The 22947-nt window shown below is 47.1% G+C and overlaps 2 protein-coding genes and 1 long non-coding RNA gene across 8 annotated transcripts; 2 read left to right on the plus strand and 1 right to left on the minus strand.

The window, feature by feature from the left end:
- The first annotated feature begins 505 nt into the window (after window positions 1-505).
- On the plus strand, window positions 506-6012 carry LOC120845394. The gene is made up of 11 exons (XM_040503437.2): window positions 506-958; window positions 2454-2710; window positions 2772-3147; window positions 3712-3885; window positions 4011-4086; window positions 4199-4309; window positions 4396-4644; window positions 4702-4873; window positions 5059-5207; window positions 5288-5509; window positions 5952-6012. Exons 1-10 carry the CDS (start codon window positions 650-652, stop codon window positions 5467-5469), a joined length of 2055 nt encoding a protein of 684 aa, XP_040359371.1. The 5' UTR covers window positions 506-649; the 3' UTR covers window positions 5470-5509; window positions 5952-6012.
- Window positions 6013-6023: 11 nt separating this feature from the next.
- Window positions 6024-7739, plus strand: LOC115312054. Of its 2 annotated transcripts, none has more exons than XR_006076705.1 (2): window positions 6024-6043; window positions 7184-7739. It is a non-coding gene; the product is annotated as an uncharacterized LOC115312054 (long non-coding RNA). The 2 variants fall into 2 exon arrangements; XR_006076704.1 differs by lacking the exon at window positions 6024-6043 and adding an exon at window positions 6902-7104.
- Window positions 7740-9748: 2009 nt separating this feature from the next.
- LOC120845392 (P2X purinoceptor 7-like) lies at window positions 9749-17138 on the minus strand. 5 transcript variants are annotated; one of them, XR_005716635.3, is made up of 5 exons: window positions 16827-17138; window positions 16614-16764; window positions 16501-16530; window positions 11459-11668; window positions 9749-10067 (listed from the first exon to the last, which is right to left on the minus strand). XR_005716635.3 is itself a non-coding variant. In XM_042286735.1 (4 exons), the coding sequence occupies exons 1-4, from the start codon at window positions 17048-17050 to the stop codon at window positions 9999-10001; spliced, it is 474 nt and encodes a 157-aa protein (XP_042142669.1). In that variant the 5' UTR covers window positions 17051-17138; the 3' UTR covers window positions 9749-9998. The 5 variants fall into 5 exon arrangements, 3 of the variants coding, with proteins under 3 accessions (XP_042142669.1, XP_040073134.2, XP_040073138.2); XR_005716637.3 differs by lacking the exon at window positions 16501-16530 and having other exon boundaries at window positions 16549-16764; XM_042286735.1 differs by lacking the exon at window positions 11459-11668.
- Window positions 17139-22947: the final 5809 nt, after the last annotated feature.

The raw sequence follows: 22947 nt of genomic DNA on the forward strand, positions 1-22947 counted from the left end.
GCTCCAGCGGTCACGTCACGCTGATGCTTTATGGTGAAAGTTGATGACATCACGCTGATGACGCTTAAAGGTGCCCTCCGGAGCTTTCTGCGATCGTCTGTTTATGTTGTTATATTGCGTAGTAGGTGCAAGTTAATATGTATACAAAGTTTTAGAGTACAAAACCGTTTATTAAGTAAATGGCAGTAGAAATATATCGTTACTATTTTCTCTTGAAAGACAATCGCCCATTCCCTGGCCATCGCTAAAACTTGACCAATGGAAATGCTGCATCTCGCGGTGAATGCGAACGTTATTATTGCAATACTTTTTAAGCTTGCTTTAAATTAGAGTTTGAGAAAAACGTAAACTGATTGTGGTGCGGGAAACATAGTTTGCAATTATCGTTCCAAAGCCAGCGAACTATGTTTTCTCCCCGCAAGCTTGTTGCTAGGGGGTGATGCGTCGGCGCGTCGGGTCGTCTGCTTCCCGGGGCGTGTGCAAGCGTGCGTTTGCGACACACGTGTTCCTTCTTCCCGTGGATCCCGACTCCGAAGCCAGCTTTGCGATCCTTCCACGTGAATGAGTCAAACTTTTCCTTGTCATCTGTGGAATGCGACTGCGTATTGCAGTAGTTTCTTTTATCCTTTGAGTGAGCGATTTCCCTGAAATGCCGAACGTTTGTTTCGTCAAGACGTGCCGCCATCAAACTGGGAAGAACGTTCGCAAGGGCTTGCGATTCTTCTCTTTGCCGGAGAAAGAACCACGAAGGACTGCGTGGTTACGCTGCGCCGGGCGAGGGCACGACATTGAGAACCTGCCTCTCATTCCCCGTTTTTGTGCCGAACATTTCGAGCCGACTGCTTTCCGAAAGGACGACCTGCGTCGTTCCCGTCTTCGATCAGATGCTGTGCCGACGCTTCTGCTTCCCGTCGCCGATGAGACCGACGATCCTCCCCCAAAGCGCCAAAAAGTCGTGGTGAGTTTTTCGATGGCTCAAATATTTTTGGGAGTGTCACGAACATGGCATTCTGCGTTGCGCAGTGCGGCTGCTTCTGGTATCTATATTCTGAACTAAGAACTGAGGAGGCATTTGTGTAACATGGGAATCCACATGGCATTCGTCAAGTCGATCAGTGGTGCCTAATGTTCCGGACTAGCGGTTCGAGAGCTTATCGCGCGAATGGTGCGGTGCATGGGGTTTTCATTTTCGGGTTTTATATTTTTCAAAAATCGGGGGGGAAAAAATCGGGCGCTATTTTTCCGGGCGATAATCGGGAAGAAATCGGGTTTTTCCAGAAACCATTCCGAAATTCGGATTTTTTTTCGGGATTTCTTTATCAATTACAAATACGTGCAATGTGTTATTTACATGAACAAAAGTAAACAAAATATATTATATAGGCATAGGATATGTTTCTACCTTCTGATCGGCTCTGAAGTGAATCTTTGCGGAGGTCACGCAAATCGAAGAAAATTGTAACCATCAACTGATGACCAAGGAATTAAACAGATCCAGAATGGTTCATATTTTCTATCAAGTCAGGTGATTTCAACACTGCTTTTCGGGGAGAAATCGGGTTTAACCCGATTTTCATCAGAACTATTCGGGGGAGAAAAATTAGGTATTATCGGGTTTTACCCGAAAACGAAGAACCCTATCAGCATGCACCATCTGCAGGATCGAACTCATTTGTAAAAAGAAAACACGAACAAATAAGATAAAAGGACAGAGTCATAAATCGCCTCTAATGGTACCACCATCACCACCCCCCTCTGCTATTGACCCACCCAAAGTCAATACATGTTTTCCCAGCTTGTTTACAGACAGGAACCCTTTCGTATCAGCTTAGCAAAGTTCCAAGTGTCCGTGACTACTAACAAGCAGGTTTTCTTTTATATCTACTCTTGTGAGCAAACTCAGTTTTTTTTTTCTTCTCACAATCCTGCACCCACGATTGCGTGCAAACCCGCGTTTGCAAATTTGTATGCACATAGCAAATGCACGCCATGATTTTGTTGCTTGGTGGCACTTCTGGACTCTGAGAACTCATGGCAGTTGCTGTATGTTTCCCACTTGCGGCTATAAGTGCTCGTTGGTTGCATTTCCTTCAGTGGTTGGTAAATACATGTCAAGCTGCAGCTTTACGTATGTATGTAATGTGACATCATATCGCGACATGAACATTTATTGTTGCTGAGCTAGAGACTGAAAATATAGATGGTAATGTAAGTTATAAAAACAAATATAAAGAGTGAGGCATCCCTTAGATTTGTATTACAGTGAGAGCTTTGGTTGAGTGCATGAAATTCTAAGCTATGGAAAGGCTACAAAACAATTCATGGATGTTGCCATCAGCTAAAAAACTAGGCATCAAGGATGTTTGCCGCGGTGACGGCATTGTGTGGAGTGCTCGAGTTGCACCCTTTAATTTTAAAAATATGAAATGTGTAATAAACAGTGCCCTTTGCAGACTCAGGCCTCGGCAACTGGACTGCCTGCACCCTGCGAGGCAGAAATGACCCTCAGGGACTGTACTGCTGAAACAAACATCCCTGCAGTGGTGCCACCTGTCCCTGTCGCAGACGTGCCTGCACAGTCGCATCCACCCGAGTCTGCCTTCTCCACTTGTAGCAGTGGGGTGCCATATGAATGCACATCTCCTGTTCCCAGCAACATGCCAGACTCTGACGCAACCTACTCTCCGTCTCACAGCGAGGATTACGAGAGGTAAGTTGTGCATATAAACACATAGAATCTGTAAAGAATGCTTCACATGATCCCATTTCAGAATCGAGCATGGTGCATCAGCTTCACCACCACCACCAGAAGAAGAGCGCCAGTTTCTGGTGTTCGAGAGCTGCCTAAGGGAGCTTTTCAAGACGTGCCAAGAGTGCTCAAGACTGTGCCAAACAACGATCGAAACTACCGGCACACTGATCACAGTCTACAGCATCTGCCCTGTGGAGCACGTGCGCACATGGAAAAGCCAGCCCATCGTCAACGGCAGACCAGCAGGGAACATACTGCTGACCAGCCACCTGGTCTTCTCTGGAGTGAAGATTGCCCCTACGCTGCGGATGCTACGCCATATGAACGTGCAGGTCATCTCCGACTCGAGCTTCTACGAGCATCGGAAGGCCTTCGCTCTACCTGCAATCCACAAGGTGAGCAATATTCCGGGACACTGCAACTGCATTTTTTTCCCATATACCCAATTTTCCAATGAGGTACAAAACTGGAGCCCCAGTCACACTTCGGTTAAATGAATAAATATCTTCTTGTAGTATGCCACTTCAATGGTATAGTGCTAAGAGATAAAATTTTATACATCATGTTACATATGTGCCATGGGCTACTAAATCCACGATACTTTAATTTATTTCTGCTATGTGTAGTATCCTGGGGCAGTTCCCTGTCTGGCATTGGGTTGAGTGAGTCAGGTTCCCCGTGAGAGTCAAGAGACAGAGGGTGGTTGTCAGAATGGAAAAGGGTAGGGCAGCTTCGAGGTAACGGGCGGCCTGCTGCCTCTTTTATGAAATACACAAACATAAAAACACAAATCACAACCTAGCACAATCCAAGTCACATTCAAACTCGCTGCATTGTGATTTCCTTTTTCTTTCACTCAGTCATTCATTCTACAACACTACACTATGCATACATAAACAGATGGGACTATTGTAGTATGCTCCATGCCTTTCTAAAGCAATATTTATCTGCATGAACAGGTCTGGCTGCAAGAGCAACAAGAACTTCTCAACGAGTTGCAGAACAAAGAGGTGGACATCTCTGCTGACGGGAGATTTGACTCCCCTGGGTTCTGTGCCAAGTACCTGACGTACACAGTCCACGTCGAGCAAATCAACAAGATTCTACACTCTGTCCAGGTCCAGCTAAAAGAGGCAAGTAGTCGAATTTACGTGAACCAGTTGCAACAATCTCATAATCTTTCTCTTGTGTTATGTCATCAGTTACTTCACTGCTATGCACTATTTTGGTAAAATATTCATTTCACACCTTTTTTTAGTCTGAACAGGCCATGGGCAGTGTCAACATGGAGAAGGAGGGCCTCCTCAAGCAGCTGCAATTCTTCAAGGAGAAAGGTATGTTCATGCTTAGTTCATGTATATCACTACTCGGCGGCCTTTCAGGCACTCTGTTCAAATTGGCATAATCACTTATTCTTTTGCTATCTTCGGAAACCTAATGGTGCAGGTATCAAGATCCGATCGTTGGTGACTGACCGTCACCCTGCCACACGAAAGCACATGAAGACGCACGAACCCGGGATTGACCACTTCTTTGACATATGGCACATCTCCAAAAGTAAGCAATCCTAACAGGCCATTCGTGTAGCCTTTATTTTCCAGCGATCACGCTGCAGGTTTCCCTGACACGACTCTGAATTTTAGGTGTGAAAAAGAAGCTGACAGCAGCAAGCAAACGGGCTGGATGCCAAGACCTGCAAATCTGGATCCAGACAGCTACAAACCATATGTACTGGTCAGCAAGGGCTGCAGGAGGCGACGAGAAGCTGCTCATCGACATCTGGCTCAGCATGCACAACCATGTCATCAACAAACACTCGGGGCACGAAGGAACCTATGGAAGGTGCCTCCATGGTGACATGCCAGAGCCAACACGACCATGGATGGATCCCAGTATGTTTTTGTTCTTCCAAATGAAGGTGGTTTTTCTAAAACTTGTATCATCCTCAGACTCGCAGGCCTACAACCAATTCAAGAGCATCACTGGCAACAAACTGCTCCTGAAGGACCTTGCACAGATGTCTCCACATGGCCAGACATATGCCTTGGAGGCGTTCCACAGCGTCCTGATAGACTTCGCCCCGAAGTCCCAGGCTTTCAGCCCAGAAGGCATGCTTGCAAAGTAAGTCAACCAATTTACAATCACATTTCCTTTGTTTGGACACTTTCATCCAGTCCATTGGTTACAATGCGACAAACCTGACAGTCTCTTCCTAATGATCAGATAATGGAATTGGATTGATGCCAGAATAACCACTCTTTGTAAGTGGCACACTTTACCATCACTGAAATGTAACCATCTTGCAGGACTCGACTTGCAATCCTCCATTTCAACGAAAACTCAAACCGCTGCCAAGCCGTCACACGAGAGGGCAAGCCACGTTGGTCGGTCGTAACATCAAAAGCACGAAAGGGCCACCACACAGCACGACCAGAGATTACGGATCCCACTTACAGTGAGTATAACACTAACTGCAGTGTGAATGCCTTGTCCAGAGAGCCTAGGAATGTTATCATGCAAAGGTTTGAATTCTAGAGTATGTTGGAAAGCTCATCAAGGAGGCAATGGAGAGCAGCAAACAGTGGCGGTCCCTGGCTGCTGCATCGAGGGCCAACACCGTCGTCTTCCCGGCACCGATGACTGCAGCCTACACAAGGCCTCCAAAAGAGGAACTCGTGGCAGCACGAATGTCCAGGTTCGGCCACAGTCCCCAGTAACGGCATCAAATCCCTGGTCGGGACTTCCATGCTGCCGCAGGTAAGCACACAGGACCTTGGTCCTAATCAGGGTGCAGGATAAGCAGGTGGGGAAACGGCCCATAGAAGCCTACCGCAGCGCCGTGACCGGATTGTGTACTCGTCTGCTTGCGGGTACCCCCGATTTGCAACAGATGGCGCTGCGGCGAGAGGAAAAAAATCGGAATCGGATTTGCATGGAACTTTATGGGAGAGTGCGCAAAATAAACAGAGAGCACGACAGTCTTTATTGAAAATCCACGAGAAACCATATCCGTCAGTTTAGCCAGTCGCCCACCTGGAGTGAGAGTTTGCGGTGCTCCACATCGATGGCGCCACAGAAAAAAAGAAAACCGAGGGGTACACAATCCGGTCGCTCATTTGGCTCTCGTTTCCCCACCTGTCTATCTTACACCCTGGTCCTAATACAGCCTTGCATGGTAAGCAACCGCTTTGTTTTGCAGGACGTACGGCGAATGCAAGCAGACAGACCCAAGAGAAAACAGCCGAGCTGCAAAATGGTTCACCATTTTCCATTAGGACACCCTGACCGACAGTAAGGAGGAAGTTAGATCTGTCTGCAATCATTTTTCACAGAAATGCAGATCTCTCCTCATGAGAATGTTCCATTTTAGGGCCTAATCAAGCTGGTCATGGCATGCCTATCTCGAAACAGGGCAAGGAACTTTAGCCGGTGGCAATGTCGGAGTCACAGAAAAGTCACCAAACAGCGAGACTCAACGCTACAGCTCAACTTGCGGTGAGGACGACACTAACTTCAGTGTGAACGCCCATCTAGCCCAACTTGGAATGTCTAGGAATGTAATTATGCAACAGTCTGAATTTTCACTGTAGGTTGGAAAGTCTGTCAACGAGGCGGACAGCAGCAGGGAGCAAAGACCTGGTTGGATCTTTCATGCTGCCAGTGGTAAGCACACAGGAGCCTCGTCCTAATGAAAACTACCATGGTAGGCAATAACCGCTTTGTTTTGCAGAACGTACGGCGAATGCAAGCAGACAGACCCAAGAGAAAACAGCCGAGCTGCAAAATGGATCATCGTTTTCCGTTAGGACACCCTGACCGACAGTAAGGAGGACATTAGATCTGTCCGCAATCATTTTTCACAGAAATACAGATCTCTCCTCATGAGAATGTTCCATTTTAGGGCCTAATCAAGCTGGTCATGGCATGCCTATCTCAAAAGAGGGCAAGTAACTTTAGCCGGTGGCAATGTCGAAGTACAGAAAAGTCACAAAACAGCGAGATTCAAGGCTACAGCTCAACTTGCGGTGAGGACGACACTAACTTCAGTGTGAACGCCCATCTAGCCCAACTTGGAATGTCTAGGAATGTAATTATGCAACAGTCTGAATTTTCACTGTAGGTTGGAAAGTCTGTCAACGAGGCGGACAGCAGCAGGAAGCAAAGACCTGGTTCTATCTTTCATGCTGCCAGTGGTAAGCACACAGGAGCCTCGTCCTAATGAAAACTACCATGGTAGGCAATAACCGCTTTGTTTTGCAGAACGTACGGCGAATGCAAGCAGACAGACCCAAGAGAAAACAGCCGAGCTGCAAAATAGATCATTGTTTTCCGTTAGGACACCCTGACCGACAGTAAGGAGGACATTAGATCTGTCTGCAATCATTTTTCACAGAAATGCAGATCTCCTCTATTGATAATGCTTGATTTTAGGGCCACGATCAAGCGTAATGGAGAGATGCAAGCATTGGCACCTGCCCTCTCAAGCCGGATTTTTCAAGCCCAGCATGGTGCACCTCTATTGTTGGCACATCAGTGCCAACAGTAGAGGCATTAGGAGATGAGGACAGGCCAGTGCTATAATTCTTCCCAGTCCATTAGCTGTAATTAGGGTTCTGCGTTCTCAGATAAACCTGATAAACTCCAAAAAACACTAGCCGTTAAAATTTTGCTGATTCAGATTCATTTGAAAAACTCAATTTTTCGGTCCCCCACCAGTCTTTATATTTCCCGGAATCTTCGAACAATTTTTGCAATTCTCCTCTTATTGCAGTGTCAACTTCCGTTGCCATGTAGCCCCTTATAATAAAAATGAGGTAGGCCCTCTACGACAGTAGATGAATACGGCGCTCTCATATGAAAATACTGCTTTACTAAATTCACAAAGTGCTGTTTTCTACCTTTCATTTGCCTCATCGAAAATGCCGAAAGACTCCGAACTTTGCGTACATAAATGGAAGCTCCAAATTGATGGTTCAAAAAAACAAAACAAAAAAAAACACCCTCTAATTTTGCTAAAAAAAATTAAATTCAAGAACGCAGGATCCTAGCTATAATTTGTGCAAGCTTTCAAGATCGAGGAAATCGGTGACCGTATTGTCATATTCATTGTGGGCACACCACAATGAAGGCGGATCAAGTGCTCTTTTGAATAGCATGTAGTTCTGCACCAGAGATCCCATCCCCAGTTCACAAGCTTAGCCCATCGCAGCAGTTTTAGAAAATTGAAGTATTTTCGGAACCCAACCGACACTTTTCTGAAGACTGTAACACAATGCCTTATCCATCTTTCTTTTCATGTGCTGATGAGCGGACATGCTGTGGAGACTGCACCGAGGCGGGGCAGCCCGCCCGTGTTTCCAATAAATGGGGTTTTCATCCAGGAGGTAGGCTGGTAATGCAGCAATAACATAAGTGGGGTGGTTGCATATAACACTGGAAATATTAACAGAAGTTTTTTATGGCAATTTAAAAACAGTGCTGCATTTTCCAGTCTACACCACGGTTTTCCCCCCGTGTGCAACATTTGTCTTCTGTCATTATTGACCTGCTTGCAAATAAGTGAGGCACATTCGCTAACCATACGATTGTAATAAACTGCATTAATTTTCCAACAACTTGACTTCTCGGTACCAGAACCTGGAAGGTGTAGAAATTTGCATGACCAAAAGGAAATAATTTCATAATTGAAAACAAGTGATGCCGATGGTAGTACTAATTTTGTGATCCCCTGGATGATTTCTGCATTGTGAGGTCAATACATGGGTCGATGTAACTAGAATACTGCACTATGCCTAACTAAAAACCCGACCGAAATTGTGCCATTTCCTCAAAGTATTTGCATGATGTGAGGGTATACTTGCCAATTATAACGACAATATAAACTAACAATCGTAGTATTCACTGAAATATATAAGCAGATCCTATTTACCACCGGGAGGAAAAATCCAGGGTAACTGGGCTGTGGAGGCATAGAATATTCCATGCAGGGGATCTATTGTGCATGCTCAAAAAGCATTCCACAGCCAAGTAAAAAAAGGATTTCGCAGAAGGCTTGGACTGGAAAAGTCTATACTAGAGCACATGTTGAGAGTACAGTAATGAAATGTAGGTTGGCAATGAATTCTAAATAAAAAAAGTAATACAATTTACAGCATGCCTATAGTCGGTGACAGGTCAAGAACGAAGTGGAAGCTCCTCCCACCTCTTTCCACTTTAGTAGAGCGAGTGCTGGAGAGGAGGCGACCTCCTCTCCGTCGTTCGCTGCATTGAAGTGGACTATAGTCACCCAAGCAGAACGTCATTTGTTTGTCATGTTAGCCACGTCGTCATCCAGACCCTCGGAACAATCGACCACGTCCCTCTGAAAACTGCAGCAATCGCAATTCGCCTTTCTTCGCCTCATCGCACCGGCACGCTCAGACGGCTGATGTAGGGAAGCATCTTGTAGCTTCATGCAGTCAGATTTTTCCATGTTATATGCACTTTTTCCATTTGAAAGAACAGATCCAGAAGAAAGTAGAAGTACACTGCACAACACTGTTAGTGCGAACATGACATCGGTGCTTTTTCTATCTTTACTTTAAAATGGTATTAGTGGGTGCCAAATTTTACTGCTTAGGTTAGTGTTCCAAATGAGCACTTCTCACGCCCTAGTAGTTTTGATGACAGCCTTTGGATTCTAGGAGGAAAATGAAGCAATCCGGTCGTGCGACTCAAATCAAATTTGGGGGTTTTACGTGCCAAACCAACGACGGGCATCTGGCACGCCCCAGCGGAGGACCGAGGATTAATTTCGACCACCTGGGAATCTTTTGACGTGCAATCGAAAGCTCGATTACCAAGCTGCCTTCTCCGCAATATACCTCCATCAGATTGCAGGCACCTCGGCCGGGATTCGAACCCGCCACATGGGGATCCGTAGGCCGGCACTCTCGCCTCGGAGCCACCGAGGCGGCTTCGTCGTGTGACTGAATGTGACGTAGGTGCACTGGCTTTGGTTTGACTACGATCATGTGATCATAGTTATGGTCACGTGATATCGTAGATAATAGGTCACGTGATTTAGAGGATTCCGTTCATGGCTACGAGCGACTTCACACACATGCAGGGAGGGTGAAGAGACAAGGGAAGGGGGTTGCGTGGTCTCTAGGTCAACGCAATTTATTCTGCATCCCTGTAGCCCGCATACACGTCAGCAGGGTACCTGCCCCTAATTGTCTTGACCACACAGGATGGCAGGGGCCGCCTATTCTTCTTTCCCAAGCGGCTCCACAGCCACAGGGCACACTGCCTGTAGGCTGCAAATCTGTAGTGCCTGGAACAATGACAGAGATAGGATGTAAGAAGCAAAGCCTATCACTCTGTTGGCAAATTCTACACTTGTTTTCATTTCTCTAGGCATGTAATCGTACTCTGCTTTTCTGTTACGTCCACTCCAGCTATCACATAGCAGAATCCCTAGTTGGCAGTCCATGTCGGATGGGCTAGACATGGAAGCCAAATTGAAGTGAACTGCTGTAGATTCATTCTAAATGCTCCAGAGTTAAAAAAAAAAAAAAAAAACTATAGGCCTTGGTTCTCCTAACGCACCTCCAACTCCAATCGACACAACAACCAGTTATACACCGGAATTAACAAGGAAGGAATATCTGTTGCGTGGTCATGATACATAAAATAAGTTCACAGGGTCCCAGTTCACAATTGTAGATAATATCTGTCATTGGTGTTGGTGACGAATATTGCATCGCTGTGTTTTGGGGAGGACACATGAAAATTATGTGCACTGGCCAGAGGGAATGGGAGCCATTCATCCAGAACAGTGGAAAGCTCCCCATATGATGTTGTTTAATTTGGGACAAAACAGTGCAGTTCGTAAGCCTGTAAAGCAGTGGTGTGCAAATATTGGTTTGAATCAAATAGTGCACTGTCGTTTCTAGCATCAACAGCGCAAAAAGAGCCGGTTGCATCGGCTTCCCTTTGCAGCGCAAAGGTTATGGCAAACATACTATTAAATTTGAACCAATATTTGCACACACCTACTGCAAAGGTTTCCTGCACACAAGTGCCAGGGAATGTGAACTCGTCAGAGAACGTCCCAATTTAACATTGTCTAAAGTGCTGCTGGCACTGCCGAAGCTTGTCATTGGTACTGGTGATTAGGGATTTGAGAATAGCAGCCTGGCCATGAGTGTTCTATGAAGCTCGCACAGAACAGTTTTGGTGTAAACATACGAGCTGAAGTGCTCATGCAATACTGGAGTGGCTCCAGCAGTTGTGATTTCATGTCTCTCCGACACAATCCGTGTCAATATCCGAACATGTCATTCTGACAGCTTCCATTTGCCATGACAGCTGCTACCACCCCCATGTGTTTATTGGTCCTGAATACCTTAGGGCTCAGGGCACCGCAATCATTTGCTATTTGGTCATATACGCATCTGCAAGACACATATATCAACATTTTTTCCCGTTTTAGACTGCGATATGTCTTCCATTATGCTGTGTTGATTTAGAGGTGACACTACTATCATCAGAGTAGTGGAGATACATATGAGCACCCCCAGGCCTCCCCATTCTTGCACGAGAAACTTTGAATTTCAGTGTTTATTTCAATGAATAGTGTTGTTAGAAAAATATTTTAACGAAAAATGATGCGATACTGTTTGGTGACCTATTCCAATCTCGAATCCTTTCTGTCATACTCACCCATGTGGGCACTGCAACATCATCCGTTAAAAAAAAAGCATGGATCTCGACGACGACAGCCTGCTTCTGAATAAGCTGTCCAGACATGGCACTCCTAAAAAACTATCCCAGCATAGCGTGCAAAGAATGCCACACCAGCGGTGCAAGTGTTGCTGGCACCACAAGGAACATGTCGAGATGATCATCCACCGGCTTCAGGGTGTCTGGTATCTGCATCCAAAAATAGTGTAAATCAAGACCCAGACACCCAATAATTATCACCCCACCTTGAGATTTTGGCTTTTCAACTAGATCAGGGGATTAAGGGATCGAAGCTAGGAAGGATTGGAGGGCAGGACGCCTTGACATGTCTCTGACTGGGGTGTTTACTGCCCTATATACCTCCCATGGACCAAAAGCCGTCCCAAAGTGGCAACAAAATATGTTACGGGAGCCAAAGTGTCATGCTGTCAGATGCCGGCAAAGTTACGACAGAGAAAACGAGCAGATGCAAGTGTGGCTGTTGTGGCGTCCCCCCTTGTGACAATCAAGTGAGCACAAACTATTGTGCAGCTCTTGGCACAGCAAATTAGGCAGCTGCCATACGCACATGGACTCTTCTGGCACCGCCAAAATTCTTGACGTGGCAGATTTTTATAAAAAAAGTAAGCAAACGTAAAACAACGCATTGCAAGCGTCCCGGCTGGTGCCTTTGGTGCAATGATGTTCACATGCACGTAAGGGCAACTTCGGCAGGCTTGCAGTTACACGTGCTTTGTCGCGCGGGCGGAGACAACGGCTGTTCGACCGAAACCGAAACCATGCCACTCCGCGCTCCGTCGCCAACTGCATGGTTCCCAAAATAGTATGCAAAATGTAACTGTCCAGCATACGACAATAAACAGTCCAGCGACTTGTGCTTGCCAGGCCGGCAGGCGAGGTACAGGCTAAACACACAGAAAAAAAGAACCTGAGCGTATCGATGCAAGACACTGCGAATCAAGGTCAAAAAAGTTCTTGGAGCGCTTCGTGCAACGACTGAACTCGAGACAAACAAGCACGCTGTGCGGGTTCAGCGTGCAGACATTGCCTTCTTTGCTTTAGCTCACTTCTCTTCACCAACTTTCTTTTGCGGCAGATTTTTCACGTACCGGGGTCCCTCTCGAAAGAAAGCCCACCAGGAAAAACCTAAGTAATCAAAACTTTGCCAAGCAGTCATTGAGTTAGAGAGGGATTTTTATAGCAGCGTATGATTTAAACAAGAGCAGGAATGTCGATGCGTTTCAGTTTAGTAAGCGCCATATCTGCAGCGACGTGGGGACGGCAACACACGACGTCGCGCGAGCGCTTCAGCTCAAAAAGTAACTCCCGCCGCGCAAAAACGTGGTTTTGTCTCACAGCATGACGGCATGTTTGGCACCCGATACACTAACGTCTGAGAGTCCGCACACGCCCGTGTCTACCGCTAAAAAAAAAAAAAAAGACGCGAGACGAGATTCCTGAGACGACGAGTGCACGAAACGCGAGACGTGGGGAAAAATCATGCAAGACCAAATAGACGATTAATACAGGGTACTTTGTGTCGGGTGGCGTCTTGTGCGACCTAGCTTACGCATGCTCAATTACGGTTCTCAGTTTCGTTTCGTTTATGAAAGGCGACCAAAATTGCTTCTTTGGCGCAGGCTTGGCACGGATTAGCCATATTTCGGTGAAATGTAGCAGGATGTAGCAAAGTTAGCCCCTTGGTGCAGTTTGGCGCAATTGGCGCAGCAATCACATTCCTGCACTGTTTATAAGTGTGTCTCAGCCACGCCTGGACAGATGCCTCCGAGTCATCAATGTCCGCAAAGACATCCTCGCGTGGCTTTCTGAATACGGAGGGCATTATGCTCATTGATTGCATGTAACCGGCCACCACCATCAACATCGCCCCGTATGTGGCTACCCTCAGGTGATTGCGCGATTCACGAGAAGCTGCCAGGGAAAGGGGCGGCAGGTACGCTCTTGCAGCATGACAATGCCCATCCCTACATTCACCGTACTCCCTCAACCTAGCCCGCAGTGACCATCAGCCATTCAGCACCATGAAAAAAACCACCTATGAGGACCCTATTTCATGGACACTGGTGAACTCGAAGCGGCTGTCCAGGCGTGGGTGCGAAGCACTCCCAAAGAGTGGTCTCGGAACGGAAAGGCTGCCACACTACTAGAACCAGTGCGTTCGTCTCCAGGGGGACTACGTTGAGGAGGTCGACACACCTACCGACCCCTAAGTGGACAATATCTGCGGAAAAATAAATCGTAAATCAGTATGGTACGCCCCCCATATGGCTGCACTGCCTTGACAATTATAGTATGGGAAGGAGGAAATTTTTTTTTTTTTGAGTGCATGGCCTGCAGTGGCATAGCCAGAAATTTGTTTCAGGGGGGTGTTTTACATTGCTGGTGTGTGTGTGTGGGGGGGGGGGGGAGGGGGGATACTTTGCATCGCTGGGCGAATGGAAGGTTTCTAGTTCGCATTGCCATTGCATTGTAAACGGTGCACGAACCAGAGCAATGAGCCTTCAATGACTGCCTTTTTGTGTAGTTTCTTGACCAAAAAGCATGCAAACACCGTCTAAAGCCCCTTCTGACAATTTGGATACTGGAGTAAAGAATATGACTTTTGCCGATAGGGTTGGAATATAAGTCTCCACTTGCCTTCTAGAGGAAAGACGTAGTGGCATCCATGGACTCAACAGCAATCTGTGCCTATGTCATCGTTCTCAAGTTTTTGATTGTTTTGACCAGAGAACATTGCACTCGCTTGGGACACCCAAAAATTGAAAGGATGCATTATCGAAATGCTGAAAGAACAAACCGCCGAAATCTCTATTAGCCGAATCACCCGGTACCAGAGACCAAACAATTCCAAAATAATATGTTCAAGACGAACCCTCAGGGTTCTAGATTGAGAAAGTGGAAGAAACATTTGTTCTGCCAGAGGAATTCTTTGTTTGTTGAATATGATCTAATAGTTTGTGTGTATTTCCCAAAGAAAGCTAAGGATGTTGAGCTTGTCCCAGTTGCCCAAAGCGGCTGTCAGGCTCTCTTCTCGCATGCTTTGCTTCTTGTGTGGTAGATGGCGAGGTTCTAATCTGATTTCTGCCTCGATATCGTCTTCGAGCGCAGCTTGCACATTTTTCATGCTCCTAATTTTGCAGAAGACACTTCCATGATTCCAACACACTGGTGCAGCTAGCATCTGCCAATACCGTACCAAATATGGCGATCAGATATGTACGCATTCTCACCTTTCGGCGTTTTGCTGTTCGGCATTTTATTTTTCGACGTTTCAATGTTTGGCCTTTACATTTTGATTTTCGTCATTTTGATATCGGCCCCTGTTTTGATGGGCTTGAAGGTCACACGCAGAGACTAGACCAGGTAAAAAAACGAGGATGTCTGAGCTGAAGGTGCCAACTGTACTGTCGACGTTGACAGTGCACTTGAAGCAGTTGGTGTTTGTTTCTTCTCAAAAAGATTGCCCAGCATCAACTTAGCTGGCATAGCTAAGCTCATTTTTAAGATAGCAACAAGGCATTGGTGCATGCAAGATAAAGTAGGTGTATGCAGTTTTCTGAACTCTTAGCTCTGAGAAACAAAGTGACTGGAGCATCCTTCCCCAACACGGTTGCGAATTACTGCGTCAATATGATAACTTCGTGCTTATTTATTTGTTGCTTCAAAAGTGTTGTTCTGTAGCATAGTGCTGGTCCAGTCCATGAAGCTAGCAGGAAAGAATCTGGAAACAGTAATTCTTCGTTTTTCCGAACTTGGGAAAATGCAAAAGCTACGGCATCAGCAAGCCAATCGGGGTGTGTAAGAACAATGCATGTGACAACGTAATGTCTTCAAGTACTCCTCCTGTGGAATTTTGGCACGTGCTTAGCTCCGTCGCTCAGACTGGCCCACAAGGGCAGTAGCTTTCACCCTTTGTTGAGTTATGCTAAGACAGAAAAGCAAGGAAACTGCATGAGACGAATACAATCTCGGGAGTGAGTTAATCTTCGCCTCTCGTTGACAAAGTAGGACTTTCAAGCCTTTGCGGCCACCTGCTCTCTGCGAGCTTGTAGAGGGGCTTCAGGCGCTAATTCGGCTCTGTTCAGAGACACCATTTGAGCAAGCTGCAAGCCAGACTTGGGTTTCTGACACGGACTGCGTTATCTTTGTCGTTTGCGCCAAAGCCAAACGTGTGGGATATCCACTGCTCTCTTGAGAGACAGAGAAAGAGAGAGAGAGGGAACCTTTATTAGTTACACCATAGTCCGGTGCTTGATTGGGGCCACCAGTGCTCACCCGGTACAGCATGGACATGCTGTACCAGTAGGAGCAGTAGTGTATCAACGAGTTGAAGCTGGGGGGGTGGGGGTGAGCCAGCCTGCCTAGTCAGAGGGTCGAGAAGGGTGAAAAAGAGGGAGGTAAGGGAGCATTGGGCATGGGGACAACGCCAAAGCATATGTACATCCAAGGTGTCGCCTTCTATTGCTCTCGACGAGACGAGGCCGTCTCGACTAGAGACGAGGCCATGTGACTGTCATATATTTCATAGTGCTATTGTTGCATAACATTGCATCTAAACAGAGCAAGAAAATGACATATCTAAACTGATAACCGTAAATGCAAGGAAAATTAGCTCTCCATGATCTGGCCTAACGGGAAGAAGTGTAACGCTCGAAAAGGGCGGTCTCGTCAGAACAGTTCGTTTAGAACATATAAGAATATGTGTAGTTTATAGTGGGACAGCAGTTGGAAGTGTCCGTGTTTCTGTATTGAACAAATGACTGGGTGGTAACTAGGCAGGCTGCTTCTCATTTAGTCTCTTGAAAGCCTCCCTGGAGCGCTATATTGCGCCTGGACAGTGGGGGTTATGATTAATTTCACTATCGGCAACACAAACAATTCATCGACCGCTTCCCAGGATGGTGCTAAACGTTCATCTAGCCTAACAACAAGTTATTACAAGTACGTATGTACGCTGTGAATCGGACAGTGAACGTAGTTGCCGAGGGCACGGTCCTCACCGAGACATGGTGAGTTTGCTCACGCGCAAAGCATGACATCGTACTCACTCGCTGGCACTTGCGCCCATCCCTTGCTGCCCGTAGTGCCGCATGTTGAGGTAGGCCAACCTCAACACCTCAGGGTTGAGGCACAGGGCCTCGAAGTCCGGGTGGCCCGTTACGCAGCCCTGCCGGCCCAGCTGCTTCCGTGCGACGGCCGGGTATTCGCGGCAGCAGACGCACTCGACGACGGTCTCCATCGGCGCGCAGGAACCACATAGACACCTTCGCAGAAAACACGCATCAATTACCCATTAAAGCGGGGTATAATGGAGCGCACCACGTACCAGTCCGTGTTCCCAAGCCGCCCGGTTCCATCGTCGGGTGCGTCTTCCAGCTCTTGCGGACTCGCTTCACCGCGGCGCGGCCGTTCGTCGTTGCCACAGTCGGTGCCCGCGGCGCTGCGTTCGTCGACGTCGCGCATCGGGGTCGAATCGTAGGATATGGCACCCATGTCAGCTGTCCGTTCCAGGATTTCGAGCTCTAGAGACGTTAGGTCCGAAAGGTCCATAGCGCGACCGTGGGATGCGACGAACGACGAATGCTGAGCACAAAGTCCGGGCAACTTTGGTCCGGGCCCCTTGACGACGGTCCGCGCGTTGGAGAGATTCCTCCGCGGGTCGGCGGTCGGTGACGCGCAGTGACACTGGAATCCTTCGATTGCCATTGGCTGATGCGTAAAGAGATGCCCCTCCCGTTTTCCGGGGTCATCTCAGAAAGGGGGGCGTGCCGGGGACTTTGATAGCAATTTTAATAGGGAAATCCGCCGCGCATGACTGTAATTTTACGATTTTTAGGATCCTTTGGACCCATAGATTGAGTTACCGCCATATATAGACCATCGCAGAACGCTCCGGAGGGCCCCTTTAATGACGTATTTGTATGGACATATTTCGGTCACATGCTGACGAAGCTAGTTTTTCACGTAATGCAACTAGTGAGGCGGTCCTAGAGGTCTAGTACGACTTCTAGGACAACCGCAAGAACTACGCGAAGTAATGGGACAAGTAGGGTCGCCCATTGAGCGGCGCTTGCCGCTCGTTCATCTTTTATGGTCTTTTTTTCTCTATTTTCGCTCAATGGGACCAACTAAGGCATTCACCTTAAAACATCACCCCAACCGAAGAAGTGGCTGTTCTCTAAAGAATTATAGCCGCTTGTGGAGAACAACAAAGTTGGTTTTTAAACATTGAACCCCTAATTTTCATGGATTGCTTGGAGTTCCTTTTATTCTCCAAGTTTTTACCCAAGCACACAGATGTCTGTTAAATGCTTCGTTCCATGTTTCTCGGTTATAACGGCCGATCTCCACAAGCACCAACATGTTCAGACAATAGAAAATTCATTACAAACACCTCATGAGTCCTAACTTGGGTGATAATTCGCGGCGCGTCCGCCGGGGAGACGGGGGTCGGCATCCCTGAAACCCCTTTTACCGTGTATGTTTGGGCGCCGAAATGGCCGATTAAAACCAAAATAGAACAGTCGCACGTGTCGTGTCTAAAATCAATACTCCTAAACCAATACACACGGTCGTGGAGTTCTCCGTTTGGCCAGTGCGGGAGAAATGGCGTTGTTGCGATTGTAATTTGTTCGGTTCTCGAGTAGGATCGGTGCCAATTATTCTGAGCAGGCTCTTTGGCATTTTCCGAACTTACTTGTTCTAGTAACCTTGGTCTCTGGAGACCCGACAGCTATTGGCGACGTGCGCGATCGAAAGCGTCACTGTTGTCGGCCTTCCACGATTGGCTGAATGCTAACTATGACGTCAGCAAAGGTTTTCTCATCCACAAAAATAAGAGTGATCTACGAACTTCAATTTAGATGGCGATAGCAGTGTTAATTTCAAAGCGCAATAGTATCAAGCTTTAGCCATGCTAATTGCAAGCACCATTGTACTCGTTGTTCCCGAGGTAATGACGTCAAGAGAGGGAGCCATAAGAGGGCGCCACCGAAACATATCGCCACTACCACCCTCTGAAGACTGAGTGGCTTTTCTGCGGGCTTCGTAGGGACTCCTTGCAGACCCTGTGGCTTCTCTGAAGACCCCATAAGGACCTTGTGCACTCGCAGTATGGCTTCCCTGCGGACGTCCTAGGTATTCGTGCAGTGTTGTCCTTGCATGAATTCTTTGCACACTCCATAAAGACCCTGTGTAGACCCTATATTGCTTTCTTGCGGACCCCGTAGGGACTCTCTGTAGACCTTGTACGGGTTCTCCGCGCGCACCCTACAGACACCATAAGGATCATGTGTAGACAGCCTATAAAGCACGTATGGACTCTATAGGACTCATGGTTTTTGCGCAAAAAAGACGGACACAAGAGAGAGTGAAACAAACACGAGCGCATATCTCTTGTGTCCGTCTTTTTTGCGCAAAAACCATGAATCCAAATGTTCACCAACTCGCCTAACAACAAACTATTTTACAGGACACAAGAGATGCTAGACCTTGGGATTGTAATCCAAGACCGCTGAGTGCGCACAAGCCAGCTCTCCTAGATAAGGCTCTTGATGCGATGATAGACACAGGGGACGTGAGGCCGTCACCGGGCCCCCCGGCTTTTCCGGTGGTCCTAGTGCCAAAAAAGGACGGCACCGCTCGCCTCTGCGTTGACTACACACTTAAAATTTTAACACCCTTATTGGTGTAAATGGCTTGTCCTATGGGGAGCACCCTTATTCGTGTAACAGAACACCCTAGGAAAGGAGTGTTATTCTTAGCACCTTAGGAAAGGGGTGGAATTTTTGGACACCCTAAAAACGGGGTGTGATATTCTCACACCCTAAAATAAAGGTGTGATTTTTCTAACACTCTTAATCATGGGTGTGATCTCTAACACCATAAAAAGGGGTGTGATTTTCTAACACCGTAAAAAGGAATGTTACTTTCTAACCCCACCCCCGGTAATGTTCACCTGTCAGAAATTCCCGGGGAGAACCCTGCTTGCGACATTTATTATTTCAAGCACTGGTGACGTAAGCAAAACTCGACAGGCTTGGAAAGACAGAACGACCGGAAGTTACTTGGGACGCAAGCGGCCGTTCATGTTTTTAAGCATGCTTGCAAAGTACTTACAAATAAGAGATTGATCTCATGTAATTCGTGATAGATGCATAATCCTCGATTCGGGCAGCTCAGAACAATTTGCAAACACAATGCCGGGGATGAAGGCGGTCGCTCACATTCAACGGAAGCAACGCGGTCACCGATGAGCAGCTCTCTGTCGTGATAGATGCACAATCCGATTAGGGCAGCACGAAACAACGCAAACACAATGTCGAGAATGAAGGCGGTCAATCACATCCAACGGAAGTCTCGCGTCCGCCGATGAGCAGCTCTTTGTCGAAACTCGTCCAACAAACACGGCACAATAATTCCATAGACTCCGACGAAATAAATGGCCAATAGATGAAAAATTTGGCATAGATGTATTCCGGCCGTTCACGACGAAAAACCACGGTCGCGAAATGGAACTCGTCAGGACATGTTTGCACAAAAAAGAGAACACTGACAGACGCGTTTTGGAAACCGGATTTACGTGGTCCCTACAACTCACCATAAACTGGCAAACGGCGAAGGCTATGACCCCAGTAAGCCATCAGCTCGTCAGAGCGAGTCGCGTGACACATTTTCGTCCAAGCGTTTTTGTCCTACGGAGAGCGGTCACGTGTTTCGCTCCACACCTCTGATTCGCTAGAATTGCCTTCGCATTCGCTCACAGCCACACGGACACAAAATAAAGTGGGGAGGCTTATCAGAAAAAGAGGTCAAAGGGGGGTGGACATAGCTGCTAATCTCCCTCTGCTGCCTCCTGGGCTGCACAGGGAGGGTCGCCTTGTATATGGGACCTTGAAGTTGTTGTTCGAGTGGCGGTTCCCTTTCGAAAAGTGTGGAGCCGGGGAGTGGCTTATTCTTTCTGGGGAGAACTCGTTGATCGTCGTCTTCTTTATGCGTTTGAATTCCTTCTTTCCCTTTCCTTTTTTTCTTCATGTGTTTGAAAGTGTATTTATTGGTTCAGTCAGGTGAGTTTTCGCTACCCCCCAAAAAAAAGGCGCCACTGTTTGTTCCAAGCTTCAGCGCAGTTAAAAAGAAAAGGAATAAAAAGATTAAGCAAAGCGGAATTTGCTCGCTTTTGGCGCGAGGAAGTCTTCTCGGGCTAAAAGCAAGCAGATTCCGTTTTGGCTAATCTTTTTATTTTTAACGTCGTATTTTAGGCGGCAAAGAAATAAAAATACCTCTCCGGCATAGCCGAGTCACGCAGGATACTCTAAACACTCGACTAAAAACGCCGTCGCGTACGTTATGTCAGGATATCGTTGGCGCGACTCATCCCATCCGTTAAATATTGGCTAAACCAAAATGGTGTGGGTACAATCCTTTCGAATAGATCCAATATCGGCGACATACGGTGTATTGCCTGGGCTGTATATTCACACGTCTTCGGTCACCTTTTGCGGGCGGAGGTGATTTTTTAAATCGAAGTTGAACTGATAAAACTGATGCACGCGCGACACGTAATTTTCGGCTCCTCTCGGACGGAGAGTTCGATCGGAGTTGCAAAAAACATTCTCTAGCACTTCCTAATCATACGCGCCTTTGAGTGGCGATTAATTATATTCGATGTTGGTACCACCGTACATCAGGAACCGTTTCATCAAAGCAATAAACATGAACGGTTATAAAATCATGGGTGTAATCGACAGTGTCAACATTACGCCCGTCTCACAGCGTGTGAAGGAAAAGTGTGTGGACGTCCGTTAACCACTTGACCGGAGACGGAAGCATTGAGCACTGCTCATCGTGATTTGCGCCGGGTTTTCGGGCAAAAACCGTTAGGAATAAATGGCCTCTCCTCTGGAGTGAAGAAAAACGGCGTCGATAACAATGATATTGACCGAACAGAGGGGAAAGCGGATATGTGTAAGATTAATGTGACGCGCATTCTTGCACGTTCTCGTTGATGTCCTGAAGTTTTGACGGGACGTCCGGACCGATGCATAGCTACATAATTCCAAGCAATTTGAGCTACGTCTCGGTATTGCACAAAGTACAAAATCCACCGCTTAAAGCACATATTAGATAAAAATTCGAGCTTGCTAATGCAGGCGACATTTTTCTTTTCCGACTCATTTCATTGCTAGCTCCTCGATTTGGGGCACATGCTGCTATACCGCGATGACGATCAATCGATGTCACGATGTCCTTACCGGTTCCTCTCGTAGACAAGGGTTTCTTCGACGTGATTAACTCCGAATCTATGATATCATATTAGTCCATCACACCCTTTCTGCACGTTATGAATGGGGGGGGGGGGGGGGTGTTGCGAAGAGTGCGTACACCCTTCTAACACAATTTCCTGAGCATATTTCAAATTGTGGGTGTGATAGGGGTGTAAGAGGAATGTATGTAGGGTGTAAGCCTTCTCGTACAGCCCTGTTACACCCACCAATACTCATAATCGTGTAAAAAGGGAGTAGGAAAAATGCAGGAAGGGTGTTGGTAAAAAAAAAAAAAAAACTTTTAACACGATTTTGGGTGTTAAAATATTTACTGCGTACCGCCCATTTATTGAGATGACACGAAGGGATTCATAACCCATGCCATCTATTGAGTCCATCATGTACTCGTTGGGTAGCGCGAGGGTTTTCACTACCTTGGATTGTAGCAGAGGTTTTTTGCATATCCAGGTAGCACCACACAATGCCCAGAAGACGGCGTTTACCTGTCACATGGGTCTGAGTTTATCTGTCTTCCGTTCGGATGATCTAACTCGCCATCGAGTTTCCACCGACTTATGGACACCATGCAGGGGGACGCGAAGTTCAACTTTGCCATGGCACACATGGATGATGTTGTCGAATTTTGAAAGTTATTCGAGGAGCACCTAGCACAACTTGAGATCATCTTAAGCAGAATGAGCAAACGTTAACGTTAACGATTAATCCAAAGAAGGTACTGCTCGCGGCCTCCAAGGGCAACCTCTTGGGTTTTATCGTAGATGTCGGTACCTTGAGGCCGAACAAAGATAAGTTGAGGGCCTTTCTTGATTACCCATCGCCGCGCGATGCGAAGAGCCTTCAAACGTTCCCTGGAATAGTCGGTTTTTATCGGCAGTTCATTCCAGGGTGCGCTGGACTCACATGGCCACTGAACCTGCTGCTTCACAAAAGCTCGAGGTGGGCCTGGGGCCGAGAACAAGAAGTAGCGTTCTCTTCCCCCGCTAAGTCGATAGCAGCCACGACTAGCATGTACCTGCCAAACCTTAACCGTCCGTTCGTGGTACAGACAGACGCAAACGACTACGGCGTCGGTCAGGTGTTATTGCAAGAGCATAGCGGACAGCTGCGCCCCGTGGCATTCGCCTGCCGAACCCTTAGACCGCCAGAACGCAATTACAGCGTGAC

This window comes from Ixodes scapularis, unplaced genomic scaffold (assembly GCF_016920785.2).
Source record: "Ixodes scapularis isolate PalLabHiFi unplaced genomic scaffold, ASM1692078v2 PGA_scaffold8__174_contigs__length_109621045, whole genome shotgun sequence".
NCBI classification, from domain to species: domain Eukaryota; kingdom Metazoa; phylum Arthropoda; class Arachnida; order Ixodida; family Ixodidae; genus Ixodes; species Ixodes scapularis.

Coding starts and splice junctions, on each gene's coding strand:
- LOC120845394 (XM_040503437.2), top strand. CDS start 650: ATGCCGAACGTTTGTTTCGTCAAGACGTGCCGCCATCAAACTGGGAAG. Junction 4,874..5,058: donor CCAGAAGGCATGCTTGCAAA/GTAAGTCAACCA, acceptor ACCATCTTGCAG/GACTCGACTTGCAATCCTCC. Junction 5,208..5,287: donor GATTACGGATCCCACTTACA/GTGAGTATAACA, acceptor TTTGAATTCTAG/AGTATGTTGGAAAGCTCATC.
- LOC120845392 (XM_040217200.3), bottom strand. CDS start 17,050: ATGGACCTTTCGGACCTAACGTCTCTAGAGCTCGAAATCCTGGAACGG. Junction 16,765..16,826: donor CGGCTTGGGAACACGGACTG/GTACGTGGTGCG, acceptor TTTTCTGCGAAG/GTGTCTATGTGGTTCCTGCG. Junction 10,068..16,548: donor ATGGGCGCAAGTGCCAGCGA/GTGAGTACGATG, acceptor TCATTGTTCCAG/GCACTACAGATTTGCAGCCT.